Source organism: Rhinolophus ferrumequinum, chromosome 9 (genome assembly GCF_004115265.2).
Source record: "Rhinolophus ferrumequinum isolate MPI-CBG mRhiFer1 chromosome 9, mRhiFer1_v1.p, whole genome shotgun sequence".
In the NCBI taxonomy this organism is placed as follows: Eukaryota; Metazoa; Chordata; class Mammalia; order Chiroptera; family Rhinolophidae; genus Rhinolophus; species Rhinolophus ferrumequinum.
Genome location: NC_046292.1, coordinates 7751977 through 7778674, shown reverse-complemented (window position 1 = coordinate 7778674; position 26698 = coordinate 7751977). Strand labels below are relative to the sequence as shown.

The following is a 26698-nucleotide window of genomic DNA, read 5'->3' as shown; positions in this document are numbered from 1 at the left end:
CTGAGTCCTGTGGGTAGCAGTGCTAAGCTCCTGAGATGGCCAGATGTTCTCTCCTGGCCCAGTGCGTTACCCCTTTCCCTGTCCACTGCCCCGAGAAGGCTCCAGCCTTGTACCCCTCTAAGACACAATCAATCCCTTCTTTTATGCCTTAACATCAGCCTGCGGTAGGCTGTTTTTTGGCTCAAGAAGGCCTATGTCTGATGGGATAAACTCCTCAGAGGCGAGGACATTGGTCCTCATCTCTTAAATCTCAGCCAGGCCACCTGGCTTCGTGCCCTTAACCTTCACTCTTCTCCCTCGAAGCCCTCTAGTTTGTGGTTATGTATTTGAGGGATTCTTTTATTAAAGTTATTTTTCCCTTCTTGACTATAAGGTCGCTTGACTATAAGGTTTAGGTCTGTTTTTGTGTTCCCTTGTATTATTGAGGCCGGGAACAGTGCCTGGCACATAGTAGGTGTTGAATAAATCGTCGTTGAACAAACGAATGAATAGACAATAGCTTCAATGGGTGTTCTCCTGCTTCTTGAATGTGAACAATGAGAACAAGAGAGACTCACAGAGATGGATGGCCACTGGTGGTGGGCACTGGGGACAGCTTGATTTTAGGAGACTCAAATCCTGGCAGCATAGCTATGGAAGGAATCAGGGCTCTGGACACCATTTTGTCCCCAGCTCTGTTTTCCGGGGGATTAAATCAATGGTGGGTGGCTTGCTAAAGGTCACCAGGCAGGGCTGGCGCTGAGCCTCAGATGCTGAACTTCCAACTCCAGGTCCGGTGCTCCTCCCTCTCAAATAGCATGCAGGTGGATTATTGTGGCTGAGGAGAGAACCCTGGCTGCCCAGCTGGCCTGGGGCGGGTTGCTTCTGTGAGTCAAATCTGGTCGTATACCGAGAGGCTATAGGAGAGAGAGAGAGAGCACACACTCAGGAGCCGTCAGCCCTGGGTGGGAATCCCAGCTCTATCACTCACAGGCTGTGTGTCCTCGGTCCAGTTTCTTCACGTCTCTGAGCTTCAGTTTCCTTATGAGAAAATAGGACAAAACCCTCCCTTCTGAGGAACGCCGTGAGGGTTCTGAGAATGCATGGCCAGGGCCTGGGACGTGGTAGGCACTTCAAAAAAGCTAGCTGTCATTCACATCTCGTGGCCTCCAAGGGAAGGGGAATGAGAACTAAGGGCTCGGGGAAACTTGCAGGTGACAGGGGTCCGTCTGCCCCTCCTTGGCCCCCTGAATGCCTGCACATCCTCACAGACCCCTGGCTACCTGCTATGCCTGAGGTGATGAAAGGCGTCTCATTAATGCTCAGCCAAACTCACTAAGACTGGGAGCTGTGCATCAGTGGCAAAGGAAGGTCAAGGTTTTCTTCACGGGAAGTTAGTGCCTCTGGGACCCTGTGGTGCCAATGTTCACAAACGAGATGAAGGGGGCTTTGTTTGCAGGCAAGGAGGCAGCCAGGTGTGTGGCGGAAGTTCCCTGGAGCCCCCAAATAGTCCTCCCCTCCTTCCCCCAGCCTTGCCCTGGCCCCTGCCCCTGGGAGGAAAAGCATTACAGGCAGGGAGCTGGACAGAGCAGTCACCACGCAGGGCCTGAGGGACCAGGACAGGCCAGGTTTGATGAGGAAGGATCTGAAGTTGAGAATGCCATCCACAGAGGGTGAGCCTGGCAGGGAGAGGGAGTGGGGCAGGGGCCCTGGGCCAGGAGAAGCTGCCTGGCGGTGTGCTGCATGCACTTGCCTTCCCCTCGTGGGACCTCAGGGTGCTCATCTGTAAGACAGGAATCCAGCTTGCAGGAGAGTTATCAGGGTCACAAGAGAGTTGAGCCTAGGCCAGGAGCCCTAGTCACCTGTGTGGGGGGAGGTGACAGTGACAGGCACCAGTCTGGCCTCCTCCATCTTTCATCTGCCCGCCCAGCATCCCAACGACCCTCTGCAAAGATAGAGGCCAAAGGGAAGGAAGAGGAGCTGTTTCTTCAAAGCGAGGAAATGGGCTAAGTGAGGGTTTCTTTACAAATGGGCATTATTTGGACTGCATGCAAATGATATGCAAATGACTCTGCCTCCACATTCAAACTAGGTTATTGGGAAAGTCTCGGGACAAGGATTTGGAGATGGCAGTCCTTTTTCTGAGCACCTTCTCAATGTCTTGTCCATTTGCCAGCCCCTCCCTTGCCTTACCCCTCCCACCTGATCTCCTCCCATAAGCTTCCGTTCCTCTCACAGTGGTCATTGAAAGGAGCACAATCCTGCAGCCGTGCCTCCCCCACCCCCAAGGGCTGCTGGAGCCCTGGGTGGGACCCCCTGAGTCCCCTGATCAGCCCCCTCAGGGCTGTGTGGTCCCCAGCACGTCCCCCTGCCACTCAGCCACAGCGCTCTTTGCTGGGCCTCAGAAGGCTCAGGTTTCATACGACATTGACGGGAAAACACTTCAGTGCAAAGCATTGTACAAATTCAAGGGTTTCCGTTCCAAATTTTCTAAGAACAGGACTCCTGGTTTGCCCATCAACCTCAAATAACCCTGTAACTGTCATCGCCCTTAGTTACAATTCTCTGAGAGGCCGTAACCCTAACGGCGAGCACACACCCTGGGGCAGGCGGGCTGCAGTCTGGCTCCGCCATCACTAGCTGCGTGACCCAGGCAAGTCAATTTCTTGGAGCCTTGCTTTCCCCGTGTGTAAAGTGGGTATGATAATACCTCCTCCTTCAGGTTAACAAATGAGCTGACCCACGCTGAACCCTCTTATGGGTTCTACTGTGTCCCCCCAAAAGAGGTTGAACTCTGGTACCTGTGACTGTGAGCTCATTTGGAAGTAGGGTCTTTGCAGACGATCAAGGTAAGGTGAGGTAATTAGGGAGGTGTCCCTATGAGACGGAAGGTGATGTGAACCTCAGAGAAAAGATGGGCACGTAAAGGCGGACGCAGAGAGTGGAGTGATGCGTCCACAAACCAAGGCTGCTGGCTATCACCAGAAAGCAGGAGAGAGGGGTGGGATATTCTCCCGCAGAACCTCCAGAAGGAACCTATCCATTGGTTCCACTGATTTTGGATTTCTAGCCTCCAGAACTGTCAGAAGATAAATTTGTGTTGTTATAAGCCACCCTGTTTGTGGCACTTTCTTATGGCAGCTCTAGAAGACTAATGCAAACCCTGAGGAGAGCGTCTGGCACGGTAAGTGCTATGTGTCAACGAGCGCCATTAATTCCTTGTTTAGTGTCTGTCTCATCACAGATGGTGGGTTCAAAGGTCTGACATTCCCTCAACAAATACTGAGCACCTACTTGGTGCCGGGCATGCCTAGGCAGGGGGCATGACGTTGCTCATCTGTCTTGTATCCCCAGCCCCCAGTTAATATTTACAGATGACCAGGTGAGCTGGCCTGAAGACCACCCTTGATGACATCTTTCCCCCTCTCAGGGCTGTCCTAGCTCAGTCTGTGTTCAGCTTCCTAAAGCCCAGGGGGCAATGTCTGCCCCAAGGAAGGTCAACACCAGACACACCAACAGCACACAAAAATGTCCCAGCTGGGGAGACAGGTGAGCCCCTTAAAGAAAGGGGCATCTAGTGAGCCCCACTCATGCAGTGCTCTGAGGCCCCCCTGGGGGCATGCGGAGGCCCCCAACCTCGCTCTGGGCCAGCAGAGGCCTCCATGGCTCTGGACCCCAGTGGGTCGGGCACACACCCTGGGGCAGGCCCACATCCATCTCCTTCTAGGCCAGCCCTACTCCTCGTGCCAGATTCTGGTTGGGCAGCATGCAAACACTTAGTTATTTCAATTTTAAGAATATGATAGAGCCAGCGATGCTTAAAATGCTCGTGTTAATGGTGGCGGTCTGCAGTTTCATTTCACTTTAACAGGAACCATCTGCTGTGAGCAGGCAGCAGGTGGCCAGCTCCCGTCCCAGGGGCTGTCCCCTTCCCCCAAATTCCACCCCCAGAGTCACATGGGGGAGATGGGGGATCCGTGAGGAAGGCTGTGCTGGGGCCCCACAGCCCCCAGGGAAGATTTTAAAAGGGCTCTTTGAAGCCGGGGCCCAGGGTAGGACATGCAGAACCCCAGGCTGGTCCTTCTGTCCTCTCTGGCTAGACCAAAAGGTCTGGGGAGGACCATGGCCATGGTAAAGCGGAGGGGAGGGGAGGTGGTGCAGGGGATGTGAGGCCCCTGCCCTTGAACCCACTGTGCTTGCTCTTCCTGCAAAGTCCCCAAGGGAGGCCTGGAACTCCGGAAGTAGCTCTGATTCTGCCACTGACCCAGCTATAGGTCAGTCACTTTGCCTCCTGGTGCCTCAGTTTTCGCATCTGTAGAATGGGGGGCCCTGTAACACCCACATCAGAAAGTTGTTATGAGCACTCAGGCAGTGTGACAGGGAGTCCCCTGCAAAAATAACGTGACACCCCCCCCCCATGGTGACTGGGCATGAGAGGAAGGCTGGTCTCCTCCGCTGTCAGGGGGAGCCCAGTGTGGCTGCCAGCAGCCCGGTGGGGTGGGGTGGCAGCCAGCTTCACCACCCAGCTCCTGCTTGGCACTGTGATGAAGGCAGTGTGGGCCACACAGGTGGGCGTCGGCTCCCACGCTGGGCGTCGGCTCCCACGCTGGGCCTCTGGGCCGCTTCCGGCCCAGGCCTGGGAACAAAAGTAGTTGGAGCCAAGCTGGGAAACAGTGGCTCTGGGGTCAGCGCACAAGTGTCTTGTCCCTACTCGCTGGACCAAAGTGAGCAAGTCAGGACCCAGTGCCAGGGCTATAGGGAGGTCCCGGTGGGCAGGGGGATCTTATAGCCACTTCGGAGGAGCACGAGGCAGGCGCCCAGCCCCAGCGCCCCCGCCAGGAGCACGGCGCCCAGGGCTTTGAGGAAGGAAGTCCTGGTCCGGGTGAAGGAGCCCGGTGCCATGATGCCGAGCAGGGCCGTGCTGACTGTGAGCGTGTAGAGGATGGAGACGCCCGTGTTGAGTGCTACGATCTTGCCGAATTTGGCAAACGGGGCTATGATGCAGAAGAAGAGGGGTACTGTGGCGATGACTGTGGTGAGGGCACTGGAGACGATGGCCACGCCCACGTGCCGCACGGCCTCCAGCGTCCGCCACTGGCGCTGCGAATGGGCGTCCTGGGTGGGGGCGAGAGCGGAAGCTGGGGACAGCGGACCTGACAGGACAGCGGGATCCCTCCCTGCCCAGGGCTTGGACCCCGGGTAAACAGGCACCCCGTGCCCCAAGGCCAGTCCTGCCCCTCGGGGCCCCCAATTCTGCTTCTATAAATGGGATAATTACAGCACCTACTCTTTGGTTCCCCTAGAACAGCGGACAGTGCGCAGTGTGCAGCGGGCAGTGTGTGTGTGTGCATTAAATGTTGCTATGACGACCATGATGCTTTTGATCTTTGTAATAAGTTCTCATAAATGGGAGTCCTGACTGAAACTGATTTTCTTCTTTTGACCAAAAGCAGCTAAGTGTGTAAATAATTTAATTTACATATTTATGAATGTCTTCACACCAGTACAATTCCAAACTAGGAAAAAAACACTTTATGATACCCAGACCTGGTTTTGGCACTGAGTCACGGGTATATCCTCACTAAGCTACAGGGGGCCAGTTAGTGGCCTTAGGGTCACAAACGCCCAGCCCTGCTCTCCAGGCTGGAGAATGAGACTCGCATTCAGGGAGCGGGAGGGCCCTTGGACATCACGTGGTGCAACCCCCATGCTCACTGAGGGAGACGGAGGCTGGGGGAGTGGACCCTCCCAGGGCCCACACACTGCTTTGACGGAGCTGCCTGGGAATTTGAGTCCCTTGGGAGATCGGCCCTGAAAACCGTAGCATCTAGAACATATCCTGGTTGGGGGTCGGGCACAGGGGGTGTCTAGCTATCCTTGGGGGTCCCCCAGCTTCACTGAGGTGGGAGGAGATTCATTGGGAGGGGAAGGGCAGGCAGGACGCTCACCTCGGCCTGGGGAGGGGGCAGGTTCTCTCCAGCCAGCAGGTAGCCCTCGACTAGATGGACGCAGTAATCCACGGAGGAGCCGACGAGGATGGACAGGGAGATGGCTTCCACGGCGCCCATCTCCCAGCCGCTCCAGTACATGATGGTTACAACGAGGCAGACAATGCCTGCGGGTGGCGGGGGGACGGCGGGAAGGCAGCTTGGACCTGGCCCTGCCCACACAGTCTTGGAGGGGTGCTGGGCAAATCAAGGGGCCCCTGGGGAATGGGGTGAAGTCTCGAGTGGAGCCCCAACCTCTGGTGGCAGGAAAAACAGGGCCACAGAGAGCTGAGGGGGAGGGCAGGGCGCAGGTACAGCAACATGTCACTGGGCAGAAAGCTATACACAGCAATATCTGACTCAATTCGGGGAGCACAGACTTGTGGGAACAGTCCTGTGAAGGACCGTCACCCACACAGCACCGAGCAGAGGGTCACTTTGCTGGGGTAGGGGTTGGGGGAGCGGTTAGGAAGACTTCACTGAGATGTGACAGCTAAGGGTTGAGAGAAACCTGCTGACGGGAGGCCACCAGCAGGACCCCTGCCTGTTGCTGGCCCTCGGCCACGTACATACCCAAGATACTCAGAAGCACAGGGAGAAGGAGCAGCACATGGGTGGTGAACACGGCCACTGCAGCCACACAGATGAGCAAGGAGAGGGCCAGGCCGTACAGGGCACTCTGCACCCCTGCAAGGTAAGAGAAGAGGGTCTTCAGCTGAGCTGTGCGGGCGGGGCGCCCACAACCTCCCCTCATCCCCATGGTTCAGAGGTCACTGGGGTTACACAGATGGGCACAGAGACAGCTAGCTGTGTCACTCTGGGAAAGCCACTTGACCTCTCTGAGCCTCAATTTCTTCATCTGTAAAATGGGGCAATAAGAGTACCTACCCCATAGGCCTAATTTGGAGTTTAAAGAGATAACACAGCTCAGGCCCTCAACACAGGACCTGGCACTGAGAAGGGCTCCTAGTGACATTGAGCTGCCGTAATGGTCATTACTATTCCTTTCTGGGTGACCAAATTCAGGATCAGAGAATGTGGCCAGATGCCCCTGAGCAGGAGGGGACCCAAACTCTGGCTGCTGACTGGTGTTCCCAGCCACTGGGTCATTCCAGTTTCTCCAGGGCTCTTGGCCAGGATTGAGATGATAACAAGTGTGGCTCAGACAGGCCATGCCATGCCCTCCCTGTCCAGTCACCTCCCAGACCCCCAATGCCACCATCTGCCCCACCGGGACCGCAGGAGTAAGGGGTAGGGCTACTGCTTACCTATAATCTCCATGAAGATCTGCTTCCAGTGCTCGCAGGTCTGGAAGCCTCGGCGCAGGGCCGAGCCCTCGGGGAACGTCTGCAGCTGCTGCTGCAGGAAGCTCTCCCAGCGCAGGTAGTCCGAGTAGGTCTGGAAGGAGGACTTGCCCTTGTACGTGGTCTGTGGGGGACATGAGCAGTGAGACAGGCAGGAGGCTGTGGCCCACTCACCCTTCCCAGGCTGTGGCTGGTCTCCTCAGGGGCAGATGTAGCCAATCCTTGGACACCTGCAAATGGAGTGTGTGTTATGTTGGGGGTGTGGGGGTGGGTGAAGGATGAGCCAATGCAAGATGACCTCCTGCCAGCCTCTGGGCTCCCATGATTCTTACAGCAATAGCAGGTTCCAGTGCCACCAAAGTTCCTGTTCTAACAGAACCACCTTCAGAGCATGCCCTGCTTTTGTGTCCCACCCTCTGCACATGCTGTTCCCTCTGCCTGCAAGCCAGCTCCCACTCATCCTTCGAGTCTTGCTAGGGTTCTGTCTCCTCCAGGAAGCCTTCCTTGATAGCCCAAGATGGGCATTCTCTGGGCTATGCAAGAAACCTATTGAAAGAAGCCTGTTGCTTTTTAGGTGGCCCAATTCAGGATCAGAGAATGTGGCCAAATGCCCCTGAGCAGGAGGGGACCCACACTCTGGCTTTGAATCAGTTCTTGTCACTTTCTGGCAACCTGCTCATCTCCTGGCTGGACTGTGAGTCCAGAAGGGCAGGGAGCGGCCCATCTGGTTCAGTGTCCAGCTGTGAGGAGCTGTTCGGGGGATGGTGACAAGACAGGCACTCATCCGATTCTGGAACGTTCACCTGTTAGCTCACTGGCCCGATTCTGCTCTCCATGAGCACAAACCGGTTACAGTGTGTCTGTGTGCATCTGCGTGTTGGTGGGGGTCGGCTAAGAAGTGATGTCCTGTCGTGTGGAGGAGCCTGAGCATGAATTCTCTCCTGTCTGAAACTGTCTGCGGCTTCAGACTTAAAAGGGAAAGAAATCCTGTCACACGCTACAACGTGGACAAACCTGGAGGACATTATGCTAAGTGAAATGAGCCAGACACAAAAAGACCAATACTGTATAACTCCACTTATGAGGTAGGCGCCTAGAATAGTTAAATTCACAGAGACAGAAAGGAGAACAGTGGCTGCCAGGGACTGGGGGGAGGGGAATGGTGCGTTAGTGTTTCACGGGGACGGGGTTTCAGTTTGGGAAGATGAACAGTTAAAAGATGGATGGTGGTGATGGTGGCACACCAATGGGAGTGTATTTAATATTACTGAAGTGTATACTTCGAGATCATTAAGATGGTCAATTTTATTATGTATATTTTATCACAATTAAAAACAAAAACTTCCTGGGCTTTGAACGGGTGTCTGCATTAGCCTGGGGCTCATTCAGGGCTGGGAGGGTCTCTGGGCCCTCTTTGTTGGTGGCAGAGGTTGGTTGCCTATGCAGTGAGGGGCACACATGGTGGAAAGGAAAGCAGGGCTGGGGCCAGAGAATAAGACTCGGCTTCACTTGTACCCTTGTCATCATCATTCTCATTCCCCAACACCCTCATGTCATCTCACTGTTGCTTCTCAACGACTGTCAGAGGGAGGGCGGGGATCTGTAGCCCTATTCTTTAGAGGAGGAACTTGAGGCCAGAGGGAATGAGTGATTTGCTCAAGGACGCAGAGCACACCGGGACTAGAGCAGGACTGGACCCCAGGTCGTAATATGGAGCCAGCAGGGGCAGACCTGGCCAGGCTCACAGAGCAAAGTGCCAGGGCGGTGGGGTCTGCAGATGCCCAGGTCTGGGGTGTGCAAGTATGTTCCTCCTTGTGCAGGCCCCAGGGAGTGTCCGGGTGAGAGACGAAGCAGTGATGTGTAGGATGGCTGGTTCCCTGGTTTCCGAGCCCTCCTGGAGGAGGCTCAGCACTGGGGTCTGTGGCCCACTACTTGGCCCCCCACAGTGGCAGAGGGAAGCATCCTGCACTTTCACCAGCCCCACCCCCACCTGCCCCTGCAGCCCAGAGGCTACAAAATGACACGGACCCTGGGCTGGTGGGGAAGAAGAGGGGCGGGAGCGTGCATGGTAGAAAGGCTATGCTCTGCTAATGCTCACTAACCGGGTGACTGTGGACAAACAATGTCACCTCTCTGGGCCTCGCCTTCCCCTCTGAAGAGCAACCCCACCCATCTGGAATGAGGGCCAGGGACCGGAGGTGACACACAAGAGGCAAATACTCTGCATGGTGCCTCTCGAGACCGTCGGGGGCTCACCGACTCAAAGGCCATGGAGATCCACTGCACGCGGCCCTCCTTGACGCCCACGGCCCCATGTGACAGCTGCCCTGGGAGCAGGTTGGGCTCGGGCAGCTCCTTGCACTCAGGGTGTAACATCTGCAGGAAGGCGGAGATGCTGTAGCCTGCAGGGAGGAGTAGAGAGGTGGGGAGGGTGGGGACCCAGGAGAGCACTCTTTCCCCCGCATCCCACCGTGCGCAGGTACTCACCCATCTGTGAGTGAGTGTGGGAGGGTACCCCCCAAATTTAGTAAAATTTTTTAAAAAAGGAAAGGTGTGTGTAAGCACTGGCGATGTCATTGGGAACCTACCACACCCATCTGCTCTGGGGTGGAGATGACATCTGGTGGCCTCAGCGAGATCCCTGGCATGACCTCACCCAGGTTAGCTAGGAGCCAGCCCCTTGCTCCCAATTTTGGAAAAGCTACTCCTGCAGGTGTGCCCCCCCACACCACACATGTCCCCATCACAGGCACCTCTGGGCCAATTCATGTTCACGCACTTCTGGAAGACAAGGAGAATGTTTGCACATCCCCCACCCAGTGTGGACACTCAGGCACAGACACATGTCTGCAGATACCCACATGCCAGGCGCAAGTGTCCTCAGGGCTGTCCACCCTTGGTTCCCAGTCCCCCCGGCCCCTCCTTGCTCTGAAGAACTAGCTCTCCCCACAAACCTGAGGGCAGGCACTGGGCCCCGCCTGGCTTTACTAGCTCTGAGTTCCCGGCGATGGCCTTGCAGAGGCGACACAGGTGCCCAATTTCTTTGAAGAGGTCAAAGCTGCTGTCATAGATGACGCTGCCCTTTCCCAAGGAGACACAAGCCAGTGCAGGCCGCTCAGTGAGTCAGGACCTCAGGCCTGGGCCCCACCCCCAGGGAGTAACCCCCAGCAGTTCTCTGCCACTGTCATTGCCATCACGCTGGAGTCCTCTGCGTGGACCCGTGGTCCCCACCCAAGCCTGCTCTGCCTGTCCCCAGCAGGACCTCTGCTCCCCTCACTGCCCACCTTATACAAGCCCCCTTGCTCTCACCTGCTTCTTTCACTCAAAACACTCTCACCTGGGCTTCCTGCTTCCTCCTCTCCCTCTGCACAGCCAAATCCTACCTGTCCTCCACTGTCGCTTTGTCTCCCCTGGCTGTCCTACCCATCCCTCCCCTGAACACCTGCGCGCTCGTGGTCCGGAATGAACAGAAAAATGTTCTTCCACTCCACCTGGCTCCCGAATTACTTCATGCCTGATCCTGGACTCCCAACCGGACTGACTTCTCAAGGCAGGGGTACGACTGTACGTACATCCACAATCCTTCCTACCACACGCTCAGCACCCATTACGTGCCAGGCACACACCTACTCACAGCTCCATTAGCTTCTCAAACACCCAAGGGCCCAGCGTAGGACACAAACACATACAAGAGGAGAGAAACCCACAGGGCGGGGGCACCACAGCTGAGGCACACAGCAAGGGCCTCCTGCAGCAGGAAGGATGGGTGGTTTTACACACGTGTGTGTCCCTCATCTCTGTCCCAGCTCCTAAGGGTGCGGGGCAGCCAGCTCGGGCCCTAAATGTCCTAAATTCCGAGTGATTCTAAGAGTTCAACCTCTCTCAGTTCTCAAGAGAAACAATACCCAGGGCCCCGTGGGGAACCTGTTTGGTCTGGTGAGGGCATGTGGGGGTTGGGAGGGTGGCCCTCGGGCTGGTACTTGTTTGCAAGTCTGGTTAGTTGGCATCTGCTCAAAGCGGGCCCACGTACCGGGTCTCCGATGACATGGTTGTCCACCTGCCGCGTGCGGTTGATGCCCACAATGCCGAAGACCACAAAGACCATGGCCCCCGTGTCCACCAGTGGCCGCACCGCGGGCTTCCCACAGCCTGCGTTCACGCAGGGGTTGAAGCCGAAGGTAGCCGAGAGGCGGGCCCTGGGCCCTGCAAAGAGAGTCATAGCTGTACTAGAAGCAGGGTCCAGCCCCCCAGGCCCCACTGTGGCCTCCCCGCGTGTACCTTTTTCACTGGGCACATAGAAGAAGCCTTTGGTCGGCCCATCGGGGCTGGAGCTGAGCAGGCAGCCGGGAGGTGCCACGCACACTCGCCCATGGAAAGGTGGCTTGTGGGACTGTGCAAAGTACAGTTTCCTGTGGAGGCAAGGGAGGCCAGGACTAAGGGTGGGAAGCCCAGGACGAGTGGGGAGGTGAGGCCAGTGTGGCCACGTGCAGGGGCTGGACCGGAGCTCCCTCAGCACAGGCATTTGCTCTCTGGTTGGGTGGGGACTGGTGTTTGGAGGCCAGTTCTCGTCCGGCCCCTGCCAAGACCACTGTGTGAGCCTGCTCAAGGCCCGTCCCCTACATGAGTCTGTCTCCCCACCTGTGGCATGTGGGTTAGAGAAGACTGGCAGTTTTCAATCTGCCCTCCAGGTCGTGGGAGGACCATCCTTGGGGGTGTCTGCTTAGAAGCACCTTACTCCCCACAAAGCCCCACCTCAACCTGAATAGTTATGGAGACTCAAGCTTCTGTTTGAAGAAAGGGTTCTATGATCAGCTTGCTCACCACTAGACCTGGCGTAGCTCAAGGTTCTTTCTAGAATGTTCTAAGCTCATCCGGGCAGCCTGACCCCAGTGGCTATTGTGTATATGCAGAGCAAGCCCAGCCTTGGGTTCAGGGGAGGGTAGATAAGGGGTACCCCCACCCCCCGAGCCAAGGTGCACCAGGCTGGAAGGGCCCAGCAAGCCTGTCCTGGTCACCCCCCTGCCTCCACGCCACACCCCTCTGCCCCAAGCAGCGTTCCGCCTCATGCGATGCTGGAAGTTCTGAGGCAGCGCCCTGTCAGAGACCACAACCCCCCGTGTCACCAGTGCAGGGCCCCTTACTGCTGTTCTCTAGACTATGGCAGCCTGGCGCTTTCTGTCAGAGCTCTTGTCGTAATTTGTAATGACATTGCAGGTGACTTGTTAGCTGCTGTGCCCCGCTAGTCGGCCTGAGGACAGATGCACATCTGTCTTGTTTACTGCTGTATCCCCAGGCAGCACATAGTCGGTGCTCAATGTTTGTGACATGAATGAACAGATGAAGGAGTAGACCCTCAGCTACCACGGCTTCGATGGCTAAATGAATGTAAGGCCCTGCCCAGAACATGGGGGATGGAACCTGGGAAACGACACCCCCAGCTGGCTCGGACACGCCCTACCAAGGCACAGAATGCAGTGAAGTATCTTGGGGCACTTACTCCGTGCCAGGCACTAGACAGGGCATACCATACAGGATAGACAGTCTCTCCCTGTCACCTGACAGTCTGGAGAAGGACATTAAATACTTTCTGAATTAATTATACATGTTGAGAGTGTATAAGTGCCTTGGAGAGGAAGGGCAGAGTGTATTCATTCATTCATTCATGCATGCATGCATTCATTCATTCATTCATTCATTCATTCATTCAGCACCGGCTGTGTGTCTGATGGTGAGCTAGGTGCTGGGGACACAGCATGGAATATTAGTCACGGTGCCCCCTGCAGGATGTGTCCGTGTTCCTGAGGGAAGACAGGTAATGAGCTAGTAGATCAGTAAGATTCCAGGGGGTGATGGGGCCAGAAAGAGAGCAATGAGGTGATGTAAGGAGAGAGATCAGGTGTGGCTACTTTAAATGGGGGACGGAGTTCTGGTCAGGGACAGCGTCTCCCAGGAGGGGACAGGCTCTCCCAGGAGACCTGACTCTTGAGAAGTCAACAACATGAGGGGCTGGAGAGGGGCATCCTAGGCAGAGGGAACGGCAAATGCAAAAGCCCTGAGATGGGAACTGCCTGGCATGCTGAGAACAGCCACGGGGCCATGGTGACCCATCAAGAGGGAGGGGGCAGAGGGGGAGTGGCTCACGGGCGTCATCTTTGCCGGTGATTCCCACTCCCCTGTCCTGGGCATAGAAACATCTGAATAGATGTGTGGAAATGGGCCCGGGTCTCTTCAAGGGGCTTGCTGGCCTTGAGGGAGAGAGAGAGGGGAGGGCAGGGGGGCTAGGCTGGTGGAAACAGGCTTGTCTGCAAGGCTGTTACCGGGAGTGCTGCTGCTCCTTGGCGGCCACGTAGAAGCTGAAGTCAAACTTCCAGCCCCGTTTGGCGTCGCAGGCCAAGGTCGTCACCATCCACTTGCGGGAGGGGCTCGCCGCCTGGAGCAGCCCTACTGTAGACATACAAGCGGTCAGCTTCTTGGTGAAGTTACCAAAAGGCGTTCTATATACCTAAGCAGTGGATCGACAGAGACAAGACATGTGACTCCGGGAGGCTGCCTTGGCCTGGGCCCGGCCTCAGGCTCCGTCCCCTCCCTCCTCAGCATGTCCCCCGTCCCAGCCCTGAGTGGGGGATAGAGCCCTGAGCAGAGGCTCAGAAGGCCTGGGTTCGAGATGGAAGATAGAGCAAATCCTTCCCTCCCTCTCTGAGCCTCAGTCTTTCCTTCAATTGAGCACTAATTCCACGCCAGGCCCCGAGCTGGGCAATGAGGGTGCAGCAGTGGGCCCCGCTCTCATGGGCTGCCAATCACATGGGCTGCTTCAGATTCCTTTAAGGGCTCCGAATTAAACAATCAGGATGGGAAAACACAGGGTAAATGTGCAGAGGAAGAGGAGGGCAAACTGAGAGGGGTGCTTAGGACAGGGCTGTACGGGGAGGTGACATGTATGCTGAGACCTGAATGAGGAGTCAGCATGCATTAAGCTGGAAGGAAAGGTTTTCTAGGCAGTGGGAACAGCACTGCAAAGGCTCAAAATCAGGAAACGCCTCTGAAACCGCATCTTTCAAATGGAAATAAAACTCCCAAACAAATGTGCTGATATGTGTCACCTTGCAGGGTGTAACATGTTAAAGAAACACAAGTGATTCCTGCAAGGGAAAAACTGAAGGCCTGGCTTTGCCCTGAGAGGCTCTTTCCTGGGGGGCTGGAGCAGCTGCCAAGAACAGCATATGGCTACAAAGAACTAATGGCTACCATATATTGGGCACGTACTATGTTCCAGATGTTATGTCATGCACAGGCCTTACCTCATGTACCCCCAACAACCCTGGCTGGTACTTTTCATATCCCCATTTCACAGATGAGGAAACTGAGACCCAGAGAGATTAAGTAATTTGCCCAAAGACACACAGATTGTAAATGGCGGAGCTAGGGCTCGAACCCTACAGACCCGGCCTTCCCCTCCCTATATGGCCAGTACCAACCAAGGCAGCACTGAGGGACCCCTCCCCTGGTAGTGGTGGCTCACTTCACGACAGCCCAGGCTCACCTGGAAGGAGGGCACCTCCCCGTCCCCGGGGGACACGATTTGCCAAGGGGCAGGCAGGCTGGCATTGAGGGAGAACCTGTAGACAGCCAGGTGGCCTTTATTCTTCACCTTGGAGACGTACACGGTGCCTGGGGAGTCTGGGGGACAGACGAGGGATGGATGGGGGTGGACAGTCACCTTGACTGGCTTCCCCTGACCCTGCAGCAGGCCACTCTCTGCTGACTGAGGAGCTGAGCCCTGACCTTGGTGGTGGTGAATACTAGGATGGAGTGGTGGCATGGGTGGTGGGGGAAGCAGTGGTCCAGGACGGGGTGGCTGCATGGATAGCGGGGGACGTGCTGATGGTCGTTGGTTTTGGGTGGCAGCTTGGGTGGAGGGAGTGACAGCAATGGTGGAAGTTGTGGTGAAGATCGTTGGTACGGACTAGGGTGGTGGCAGTGGTGACAATGATGGGAGCACAGTGTGAATGGTGGGGCTAGTGCTGGGGATGACAACGGTGGGCACGGATGGGATGAGGACGGTCATACAGAACCGCCCCCTGGGGGAGTTAACTCCTACATGTGTCCCAGCACCCCACCTCTGACGGAGACCCCAGTGTTCAGGACCCCCTGCCCTCCCCCACCCAGACCGTCAAAGGTGCACAGGGCGGGTTCATGGGGCACCACAGGCTGGGCTGGAGCGGTGGCAGGAGGGGAGCCCACAGTTCTGGCTGAGGAGAGCTGGTGGGACAGGACCCAGCTTCACCGAGTTCACCCTCCATCCAACTCCTCCACAGGTTCCTGTTCTCACAGAATTTCATCTCATCTGCTCTCCTCACAGGGCCCCCACACCCTAGCACCAGGTAGGATCCCCCGACACCCCCACCCTTGCCACACCACACTCCCCACTGACCCTGCGGGGTGGCCTCAGGCCGGCTGGCCCACAGGACCCCTGAGCCCCGCTTCTTCTTCTCCAGGGACGTCCGGATATTGTTCTGCAGGCTGTGGGGCTTCTCCTGGAACAGACCTACCCCCCGAGCTGCGTCAGGGACAGGCTGGGATCGGTGACAACCCCAGGGACACGGTCCCCAGGGCCCTCAGCTTGGGGAGAGGGAGTGTCAGGGGTCTGAAAGAAATTAAACAGAACTGAAAAAAACATCAAATATTGAATTTACAGGAATCTTAAGGTAAGAGAAAGGCAACCTGTCAGCCTGGGAGGGAGACACTCTGAAGCTTTCCCTACTCGGAGCCCCAGGTCTCACTCTCTGCCTGTCACAGGGGCTGACACCATACCCCCGGAGGGCGGCTGCGGACCACACGGCACGCTGCTTCTTATCCACTTTGCTCGTGACAAATGCTCAGTAAACAGGAGCCATTAGAAATGGAATGTCACCAACTAGTACAGGGGATGGAGACTTTCCTGTTTTGTCTAAGCATTGTAGATGAGTTTTTGGTTTTTTTAATGAGAGAACTTTGATACCTTCAAAAACGTAACCCTCACAATAATCCCAGGAGGTCATTATTATTAACCCCATTTGACAAGGAAGAAAGCAGAGGTTCAGGAAGGTTACGTAACCTGCAGAGACGTGAGAGGCAGCGCCCCATTAGGACCCAGTTCTTGTTGCCCCTAAAAGTAAAGCTCTTTTTGCTATAATCTGAAGGAGTCCCTTTAAGGGGTTGGGGGCTGGACTCTGGCTGGGGTCCTGGCCTTTCTCCAGATGTTTCCAGGAACTTTGGGTTCATCCTGGGGTTTGTCCACCTGTGAAATGGGAGTGGATGCGGCTTTTTGTCCCCAGGCCCTGAGGGATAGCAGGAGCCCTTGTAGCAGCAGTGACAATGGAGCGTAATTTGTATGCCCAGGCCGGCCGGGGGAGCAGCTGGGGAGGTGGTCGAGGCTGGCTCCAATTTAGGAGGGGCTCTTCAGGCACCTCTCTGAGCTGCAGTCAATTATGCATTTGGTTAAAGCCATTACCAGGAGGACGGCCAGGTTAATCCGAACACCGCACGAATTAGATGAAGGCAATTACAGCAGTCAGTGGATCTTCTCCCAGGAGCTGGGCACACTCGCCCCAGCATCTTCTCATTTGGTTTCTAACTGCCCTGGCAAAGCTGGATGACCTTGGGCTGACTTCACCTGCCCAACCCTGACCTCAGGCTCTCCTCTGTAAAATGAGGGCCTAGCCCAGGCTACCTCTAAAGCAAGGAGACATCTTTATCTCACATCCTGGCTCATCTCCGACGTGCGTTGACACTAAGTCCTATGGATTTCACCTCCTAAGGTAAGAGATTCCTAAGGTAAGAGATGCCTCTTGATTCTACCGCTACCATTAGCACGCTGGTCCCAGCCACTACCATCTCTCCCTCCCAGCCAAGCTAACGCCTTCCCTTCTCTCCCTCCCAGCCTGGTTAACTTCTTCCCGTTCTTTAAGTCTCAGCTTAGACACTACTTCCTCCAGGAAGCCCTCCACGAGGCTGAGCTCCCTGGGCACCCTTTTCCTCCATCACGGCTCAGATCTACTATTACAATGGCTGGCCGCTAGTGGCAGGATGAACTCCCTGAGCTGGGAAAGCGTGTCCCGCCCACTGCGGTCTCCCCCGAGCCCGTGCATCTGACACCCAGTAAGTTTTCGTTTAATGAACTGTGGAAACACTGAACCTGGGTCTTGTATCTTTCAGGCCAACAATCTTTGAGACCTGGACTCCAAAGAGAACAGGGGCCCACAGGGGACCTCCGACTGGAAACCCTCACCTGAACAGGTGATACAGGAGATGCCCTCAGCGCTCAGGTTGTACTTGAGGTCTAGCAGCACCTGGATGTTGGTATCTGGCCGGAAGAGCAGGGGGGCCCGGCTGGCGGGGCGGAGCCGGCTGGCGAACACCAGGGACAGGATGAGGATGGAGACAAAGAGCCCTGCGAGGAAAGGATGCCATACTAGGAAGGGCTGGGGCCCAGGTGATGCCTCCAGAGCCCTGGCAAGGAGCTGCTCCCTTTATGGGGTCAGTGGGGAGAGGGTCCCACAGGAGTGGGTAGAGGCCCAGCATGCCAGCCTGTGGGTGAAGCTTGCTAGGGATCGGTCCTCCGGGGGTAGGGGTCGGTTGTTGTTATGCACGTCACTTGGGAATTAGACCATAAGCTACAATCGCACACTACGCCAAGAACCAGCCATCATCTTAGAGCATTTAACAGCTTATAAAGAGCTGGCATATCCACTTGATTGTACACAACCCTGAATACTGTTGATTGTGATAATAATAGGACTTAAGGTTTATTGAGCACCTACTGCGTGCCAGCCACTGGGCTTAGTTCTTCACAGGCACTAAGGCATCCCTTCCGACTGCCTGAGATAGATCCCGTTCTTATCTTCAATCATAGGATAGGAAACTGAGGCTCAGACTCATCTAAGTCTGGAGTCCAAGCATTAAGCACTTTGCTCTACTGCCCAGCATGATGACTGGCACACAGTAGGTGCTCAATAAACAAAACTATTGGGGGCCAGCTTCATTTCACACAGGAAGGAGGAGGTGAGGTTCAGAGCGAGTGATGGATGCCAACCCAGGCATCATGTGCAGGAGGGGGTGGGCTCCCAATGCCTACACGTTCTTTGGGGGAGTCCCCCCCATGCTCCGATACTGGGTAGAAGCTGCAAGACAGAGGGGAAGGAGGGTGGGGAGCCACTTACCCACAATCACCCAGCGGCTCTTGACGGCCGACCACAGGACCCAGTGGTGCAGCAGCTCCTGCATCTGAGCAATGAGCTGACCCCGGCTGGCCCTATCGGGGGTGGGCTGCAGGCCCTCGGGGGACACTGACACCAGAGACACATCTCCCAGCTCCAGAGACACTGCCAGAGCAGAGCAGGGGCCTGTCAGAGGCCTGGCCCAGATCCGAGTCAAAGCCCACCCTGGTCTCCACACTCTCTAGGGAAACCCAAATGTTTGATGGGGATCCCCTGGACCATCTCCTCCAGCCCCCTGCCTCAGGTCCAGCCTGACCTCAAACAATCTTGTCAAGAGTTACTTCCCGTGGCAGGGGATGCCCCCAGGTCTCGCCAGGGAAAGGCCTTCACCACGTCTCACCTGGTTCCTCCTCTCCATTCAGCAAAGGGATGTCATCATCCAGGTAGGGCATGAGGCCCGGGGCTGGGGCCCCAGCCCGCTCCGGAGCGGCAAACACATCCCCGGGGAAGTGCAGGGAGCGCCTGCGGCCACACTTCTGGTGGCAGCTATGGAGAAAGTGGGGGAGAGGGGTGAGCCCCGAGGGGAGGGCCGGGCAAGGCCCCGGCTACCACACGAACCCCCGTTTCACACTGCTGCTGACATCTCACACTTCCAAAAGCCTGCATCTGATTTCTTTCCAGTGCCATCTCCCCCCAGGGCCCTCAGGAGCCACTCTTCCTCTGGGGAGACAAGTGGTGACAGCAGCCATTACCCCGGGAGAAGGGATGACAACCAGAGCCCCCCACGCGTCAAGGTGACTAAAGCAGGGGAACCATGCCTCTGGTGTCACGTGGCCCTGAGGCTCTGACACCTGGAGGAGGAAGCAGGCTGGGCTGAGGGTGTAGGCGGTGTGGCCGAGGCCTTGACTGGAGCGAATGTGAGGAAGACAAGGCTCATCCCCAGGGACACGAATAATGCACGCGGCGAACAGAATGAATGCTGTGAGCCAGGCACAAGCTAGAAGCCCCATGTGCATTCTCTCACGTAATCCTCTCGGGAATCCTACACAGGGATTACACTCGTTTTCCAGAAAAGGAAACTGAGATGCAGAGAGGTTGAGCAACATGCCCAGGGTTCCATAGCTGCCAAGCAAAGAGGCCGCGGCTGAAGCCCAGGACAGGACGGCTACTGCGTCCATGGCCCCGGACGGGAGCCGGGGAGGGGGCGGGGCTTATGCGATGCCTCTGCAGAGATGTCAGATCTGAATGCCCATAGTGTAGACGGCAGTGCCTCAGCCAGCGTGCCCTCGTGCAGTGCCTAGCCCTCACCAGCACACAGGGCCGCCCTGAAGGGAGGGTGTGAGTGGGAGAGCTGAGCAGTTAGTCCGGGGCCCAAGCCTGATCTCCTTGCTGGATTTCTGTCTCCCTCTTACCCCTCCTTGGCTCACCATAGTCAGGTGGACATCGTCCCAGACCCCTGACATCCTGCCTTGCGTGCCCGGCCTCAAGCCCAGAGACCCTCCATCATTCCTCAGTGTTCCCAAGCGCAGGCAGCCACCCAGGCCAGAGTACACTTATCTCCTCCGCCCTCCCGTCCTCCCTCCCCCGACCACTGGCCCACGAAACCCGGATCCTTCAGCGACCGGCAGCAACTCTGGACTGCCCTGTTCAATTTCGTACATGGCTCACTATGTCTAAATGTTGTCTCTCCGCCAAGACAAGAACCTTGAGGATATTTAACATGGCGCCTAAGGGCACACAATGCAGAATCAGATTGTCTTGGGTTTAAATCCTGGCTCTGCTGCCTACTGAATGGGGGACGCTGAGAAAGGTGACCAATGTCCCCAAGCCCTTGTTTCCTCATTTGTAAAATGGGCAGAGTGAAAGGACCGAGCTCTCAGGATCCTGGCGGATGGCAATGAAATCTAGTACAAAAGCGTTTTGCCCACTTCCTGGCATACAGCACGTGGTCACAAATGGTAACCGCCCGACGGGGTTCTCTTCTCCATTCCTTGTCCCCCAGTAGCGCCCAGCATAGGACTGGGCACACAGAAGGGGCTCAATAACGAATCACAAGGGCATGTTATAGATGTTCAGTGAGAGGAGGGCAGGCACCCCCACCCCGGCCTGCCCAGCTCACCTGGTCTGGCAGGAGCCCTCTAGTGGTGCCATGTAAAGGCTCCAGATGCCCAGAGCAGCAGGCATGGTGAAGAGCACAGCCAGCCAGCAGCAAGACACGATGAGAGACATAAACAGGCCAAAGTCATGGACGGCTGGGATCTGGCAATAAAGAGGTAGAGGGGGATGTGGGTTGTTATGCCTGGAGCCTAGGGAGCCCGCAGACTCTGTAGCCTGAGGTCCGCAGGCACTCAGGACCTGAAACCATGGTGAGACTGAGGCGGGGTAGGAAGGCTCAGGCTGCGGGATGCCAGCCACTGGCCCAGGAGGACATCAGAAGGCAAGGGCTGGCACCAGGGGACACAACAGGGGAGAAGGAGCTCCACCTCTGGAGTGGAGGCTCTTGTCTATACTGTGGCTCACTGCCCAGAACAGTGCCTGGCACAGAGCAAGTGCTTGATCACTGTCCTTACATGAATGACTGGGGGGACAGAGGAAGACACGCCCTCATGAGACCAGTCCATGTGTTCGCGAGAGGAAAGAGAGAATGCTGCCATGTAATGGGAGCAGGGAGTCTGGAGCCTTGGAGTGATGGGTGCACTCTAGAAATGTCACAGGGACCTGCACAGGGGATGGCAGTCAGAAGGAAACTGTAGCCAACGAGCAGACAAGTCTTCCCTGTTCGTGAAACACTTTCGCAATCATCTTTTCACCTTAGTCCCTGAATAATCCACACATGAGGAAAGTGAGGCTCAGAGAGGTTGGACGACCTACCTAAAGTCACACAGCCAGTAAATGGCAGAGGTGGGATTTGAACCCAGCTCTGCCTGTTTCCTGGATGTGGTTCTCTAGGTAGGCCTGGATAATCCCAACACATTTAGTAGTTTCTAGACGGGATACTCAACACAGGTCATAAAATCTCTCAAAGACTCAGGCAGGCTCACTGCCTTTCAGCTTCTAGCAGCACCAAGGACTTGGCCCAAACTTAGATCCTTCCCCTGAGCCCAACTCAGAGGCCTGAGGAGCATGGGGACAGCGAGAAAGTCAGTATGATGACAATACAGTATGAATCAGTGGGTGAAAAGAGCTCAGGGGTCAGGAGACATGGTCAAGCTTACCACTTACCATCTGTGTGACCTTGGGGAAGTCACTTTCCCTCTCTGGGCCTCAGTTTCTATATTAGGAAAATAAGGACGTAATGATACCTTTGTCATAAGTATGTCACGAAGACTAAATGCGAAAGAGCCTTGGGAACTGCCAAATGCCTTCAGGGCAGATGCTGGATTACTATCAACAAGCATCAAAAATAAATACCATTCATATTAAAATTTTTCCACTTGTTAAGTTCTGGCAATGGTGATAAGCAACAAAAATGGACCCTAGGGACATGGTGAGCGCCTGAGGCAAAGGCTGTGTGGTCACAGGAGAAGGGGTGGGTGGGAAGAGCAGAGACCAAAGGCCAGGTATGTACGGGAGGAATGGAAAGGCCAGGGCAGGGACAGAGGGCACTCTCCCACCTGGGAGAAGACATTCGCTGCGTAGGCGGCGGCCGTGGTCAGGGAGGTGAAGAAGGTGGCCTTGCCTGCCGTCTGGATGGTGTGGATCATCCGTAGCTGTGGGTCTTCAAGATGGGCAGCCTGGCGGTATGTGTTGATGAACACAAAGACATCGTCCACACCTAGGGGAGGGAGTCCCGCGCCAGTAGGGGCAGGCTCAGAATCGCCTTGCTGTCTCCAGGACCAGACCCAGGCTGGGCCCAGACCAACCCTGGGAGGCCCCCTGACAGGTCAGGCTCCAGGGGCGGCCTGCTTCTCAGCTTGGAATGTGGAAAGACACATCTGACTCTGGCTCCACCCACCAAGAATCCAAGCCCCACCTTCCATGCTCCTTGGAGCCACCCCATCCCCGGAACTAGGCCCCTTCTTCCAAATCTTAGCCTGTGTCCCGTCTTTCCTAGACTTTTCCCACCATTCCTACCCTCTCCACAGCGTATTCCCCCCGCTCCTTCCACCCCTTGGGGGCTACACTCACTATATGCCAAGGATCGGACCACCATACATACTCCACCCACCACCACACTCTGAGGCGCTGAGGTCCGAGGGGGACGTTCTGGAGCCTCCATGAAAGCCAAGCTTTACAACCAGGGAGGAGGCCCTTTCTGGTGCCGAGTCCTCAAGTAGGAAGCCCATTGCTATGGCAACAGAAGCAACTCACCAATGCCCACTATCACGAAGGCAGCCACCCCGTTGAGGATGCCCAAGTACTGGACACCAAAGACCACGTGGTACAGGAAGAGTGCCACCAGGCAGCTGAGACCAATGCTGGCGATCCCAAAGAAGGACAGGAACACTGGGTGGAGCAAGGAGACAAGGAATAGAGTGCGGGCCCCAGAGGAATACACACCCCCTTCAGTGTTCCTGAGCCCAGCTTGGTCCTGCCTCACACCTGTCCCCCCGCTGTGGAGCACCCTTCTCCATGCCCAGAGAAAGAGCTGGGCCAGAGGCCCGAGTGGCAGAGGAAGCCATCTCTGAGTGAGGCAGGTTGCTCACGGGCCCTCATCTTTACGGAATTGACCTCAAGGCTGGTAGGAAATCATAAACATGTATTTATTTAACATCTGTTATCCCAGCAGAGAAAGGTTCTGTGAGGGTAGAAAGTGTGTCTGTGATGTTTATCACTGGATCCCTGGCACATTCGAGCATCTGGCACATAGTTGGTGCCCAATTGATATTTGTCACATAGATGAATGAATGCCTTTTCCATTTTTGAAGATACTACCAATGTCTCGTTCACTTGGGCAATAGAGAAAACCTCCTGTATATGTAGGAAAAAGCAGGTAGGGTACCTGAGAAGTTGGCATTGGAAAAGTAAATCGAGGGACAAAAGGGTAGCTGACCTGGAGCTGTAAAACAGGCTACAGAACAGTCCCTAACAAGGGTCCAATACTCCAGACTCCCCAAAACAAAGTTATCAGCAAGAAAAAGATGGTCAATGGGCAAAACGTTAAACTGTAAGGTCCTGGGAGTGAGGACACTTGGGTAAGCCTCAACCTGCCTCTGGCCCTCAGTCTACGTGCCTGGGGTTGAAAGGCGATTTCTCAGCAGCCCTCCCCATCAGCTCTGAGATGGTGGATTCGAGACTATTTCTGGTATTCTTGAGAAGGAAGGTTTGTGTCCAGGTAGGAGCACACTGGGAGGAGAGAAGGCTTTCAGAGAAGACCTACCTGAGCAGGATGTGAGAATGTAGACGAGGGCGGCAATGCAGCTGCTGCTGATGAAAGCCAGGAGCATGTCGTTGTTGAAGGTTCTGCGTACCTCGTAATCAAAGAGGTCTGTCCCCCCATAAAGAACCTGGACTTTGCTGGGGAGAGGAAGGACGTGGATAGAGAAAGATGGAAGTGGATTAGAAGTGGCTGTCAACACTTGGCGGAAGGACCAGAAGTATCCACATAAATTACAGATGACATACAACAGAAGACAGAGCAGTGAGCGGGAATATCTAATCGAAAACATAGAGAGAAAAATAGAAAACAAAACCCTAGAAGAGCATATTGGAAACACATGAAACTCAGTGAAAAGAGCTAACATTTGTGTAAGTAGAATCCTAAAAATGAAAAGGGACAGAAAGTGAGGTTAGAAGCAACATTCGAAGAGATAATAGCTGGGAAATTGCTAACACTGATGAAAGTTATCAACCCACGGATTCAAGAAGTTCTGTGCACCCCAAGCAGAACAATGGAAACCATACCAACATAAATCATAGTAAGACTGGTGAAATCAACGACAAAGAGAAATGTTAAAAACAGCCACAGAAAAAAAAGACAATCATTCAAAGGGGCAACAAAAAGACTGACACCTGACTTAACCACAGAAATGATGGAAGTCGGAGCATAATGGATTGACATCTTTAAAGTATTAAAAGAAAATAGCTGCCAGTGTATAATCCTATACCAGCAGAAATAAACTTCAAAAATAAAAGTAAAATAAAGATGTTTTCTAGGCAAATAAAACAGAATTTATCACCAGCAAACCTGCACTAAAAAAAAAAAAAAATACTAAAGAGAGTTCCTCAGATACAAAGAAAATGATCCCAGAAGGAAACGTGAAATTGTAGAAAGTAATGAAGAGCAACAGAAAAGGTAAATATGTAAGTAAATATAAATGGAGACTGACACACTAAAATGAAAACGTAATATCTTATGGGGTTTTAAATGTATATAGAATTAAAATGCATGCACCAAAAATGCAAAAGGCTGAAGGGATTATAAACGCAGTGAACTGTGTTCTAAGATTCTAGTATTATCAGGAAAGTACTAAAAGTGATCATTTGTATTATTCTGGAATAAGTCAAGGTGCATGCTGCCATCTCTTGGGTAACCAATACTAGAATAATAAAAAAAGATTTTATTAATCCAAAAGAAGGTACTAAGTCAAGTCTACAAGGGTCTTGGTGGTCACCATTCTATGCAGCTCTGGGGGAATGGGAAGGGGAAGAGAGGCTTTTTTACCCAGAGCAGGGGTTTCGTCTTGGCAGCTGAATGTATTAGGCAGAGGTAATTGTTGATTTCTGAAACCCTGAAGCTCCTTCTACAGCCAGCCCCTCCCAGCTTCCCAACCCAGGCAAGTACCTTTCCCTGGAGCACCTCCACCCATCCATTTACCCCCAGACAAATTCCCACTAAGGTGTTTCTGGCACAGTGCTAGGGGCTAGGCCTATAGAAACAAGCCAGGAACAATCCCAGACTTCAACAAACACACACTCTATTGAGACATAATTAAACTAGACCTTCGTCAAAGTTGAACAAAATCTTATAGGTCTGGGAAAGGCCTGGAGATTCTGAGATTCTGCATTTCTAACAAGTCCTCGGGGGCTACTGATGCTGCTGATTTGAGGACTACACCTTGAGTGACAAAGAATTAAACACCTGAAATACAGAGGGACAAGGATTATGATGAAATGGTAGCTCAGAGAGGTGAAATAGCTCAATGAAACTCCCACCGCTAAGTGCAGCAACTGGCATCTGACCCCAGATATATTGGACTCAAAAGCCTATGTATGCTCTTTCCTGCCTCCCGGAGGGAAAAAGAAGAGGACTGTAGAAGTGGGTAGAAGTGCATTTAATCCAGCTTCAGGGATAAACTGCCCAGGGTGGATCTTAGTGGATGAACAGGGATTTGCCTGGCAAAAAAGCAGTGCACAGAGAAGCTCTGAGTGCAGCAACGGGCATAGAAAACACAAAGGGTGAGGGCTCCGGGTTAGAACGCTTGGATTTTAATGTCTTCCACCTCTTGTGGGCTTTGTAATTTTGGACAACTTACTTACTTGTGGTGTGCCTCAGTTTCCTCAACTGTAAAACAGATAATCATAACAGCACCTACCTCATTGAGGTGGTGTGAGAATTAAATGAAATGGTGTGAATAAAGCGTTTAGAACAGTGTTTGGCAGAGCAAGTGCTCAGCAAACATTAGCTCTGGTTATTTCAGTAGTTGCTCAGTGTAATGGATGAGTAACGGAATGAACGAGGGTATTTCAGGCAGAATGATTTCTCCTGCCCAGGACTAACTTGTCAGGGCAGGGGACTCAGAGGCACTGGAATTACTGCCTGGCAGGACTGATAAATAAACTATCTAGTGTCCTTTGCTGGTGGAGAGGGGCCCAGTTGTTTTCTTAGACACACATCCCAAGGCTTGGAGGACAACGAAAGCACCCATCACCCAAAGCACCCACTGTCCAGTCTCTTAGCTCATATTCTCTAGACTCCGGAAGGGTAGCGGGCCTTACCGTCTCCACTATTCAACTGAGGCCCAGAGAAGTGAAGGGACTTGCAAATTATCTCCCTGGGTATTAGAGACAGAGAGGAACTCCCGAATCCCTGGTTAATACTCTTTCTGGAAAGCCCGCTAGCACCATTGCCGGAGAAAATCAATACCCAAGACCTCCAGGGCAGGAGTTCTGGGATTTCCTACCTCCTTCAGAGCTGTCATGCCTACGAACCGTTAGTGCTAATCAAGAAAAGGAGCTGTCCACCTGTCAGAGGGACATCAAGGATATATGTGGCTCTGCTCCCGATTTGGGAAGAAAGACTTCCCAGGAGAAAGGTTCCAGGGAGGGGGTCTGGGGATTATGAGAAAAAAGC

General features: G+C 54.4%; 1 protein-coding gene across 1 annotated transcript in view; it reads right to left on the bottom strand.

Moving 5' to 3' along the window:
• Window positions 1–4594: 4594 nt before the first annotated feature.
• The window catches only part of DISP3 (dispatched RND transporter family member 3), a 43060-nt gene continuing 20956 nt past the window's right edge, over window positions 4595–26698 (bottom strand). The window contains exons 4-21 of the mRNA XM_033115998.1: window positions 23786–23922; window positions 22777–22911; window positions 22080–22240; window positions 20585–20724; window positions 18866–19011; window positions 18469–18630; window positions 17538–17699; window positions 15702–15815; window positions 14811–14947; window positions 13588–13772; window positions 11549–11679; window positions 11301–11473; window positions 10225–10351; window positions 9527–9672; window positions 7235–7394; window positions 6540–6653; window positions 5928–6094; window positions 4595–5094 (exon numbers count right to left, since the gene is read on the bottom strand). Of these exons, the coding sequence (XP_032971889.1) occupies window positions 4732–5094; window positions 5928–6094; window positions 6540–6653; window positions 7235–7394; window positions 9527–9672; window positions 10225–10351; window positions 11301–11473; window positions 11549–11679; window positions 13588–13772; window positions 14811–14947; window positions 15702–15815; window positions 17538–17699; window positions 18469–18630; window positions 18866–19011; window positions 20585–20724; window positions 22080–22240; window positions 22777–22911; window positions 23786–23922 (2860 nt within the window). The 3' untranslated portion in view covers window positions 4595–4731. The remainder of the gene's footprint in view (window positions 5095–5927; window positions 6095–6539; window positions 6654–7234; window positions 7395–9526; window positions 9673–10224; window positions 10352–11300; window positions 11474–11548; window positions 11680–13587; window positions 13773–14810; window positions 14948–15701; window positions 15816–17537; window positions 17700–18468; window positions 18631–18865; window positions 19012–20584; window positions 20725–22079; window positions 22241–22776; window positions 22912–23785; window positions 23923–26698) is intronic.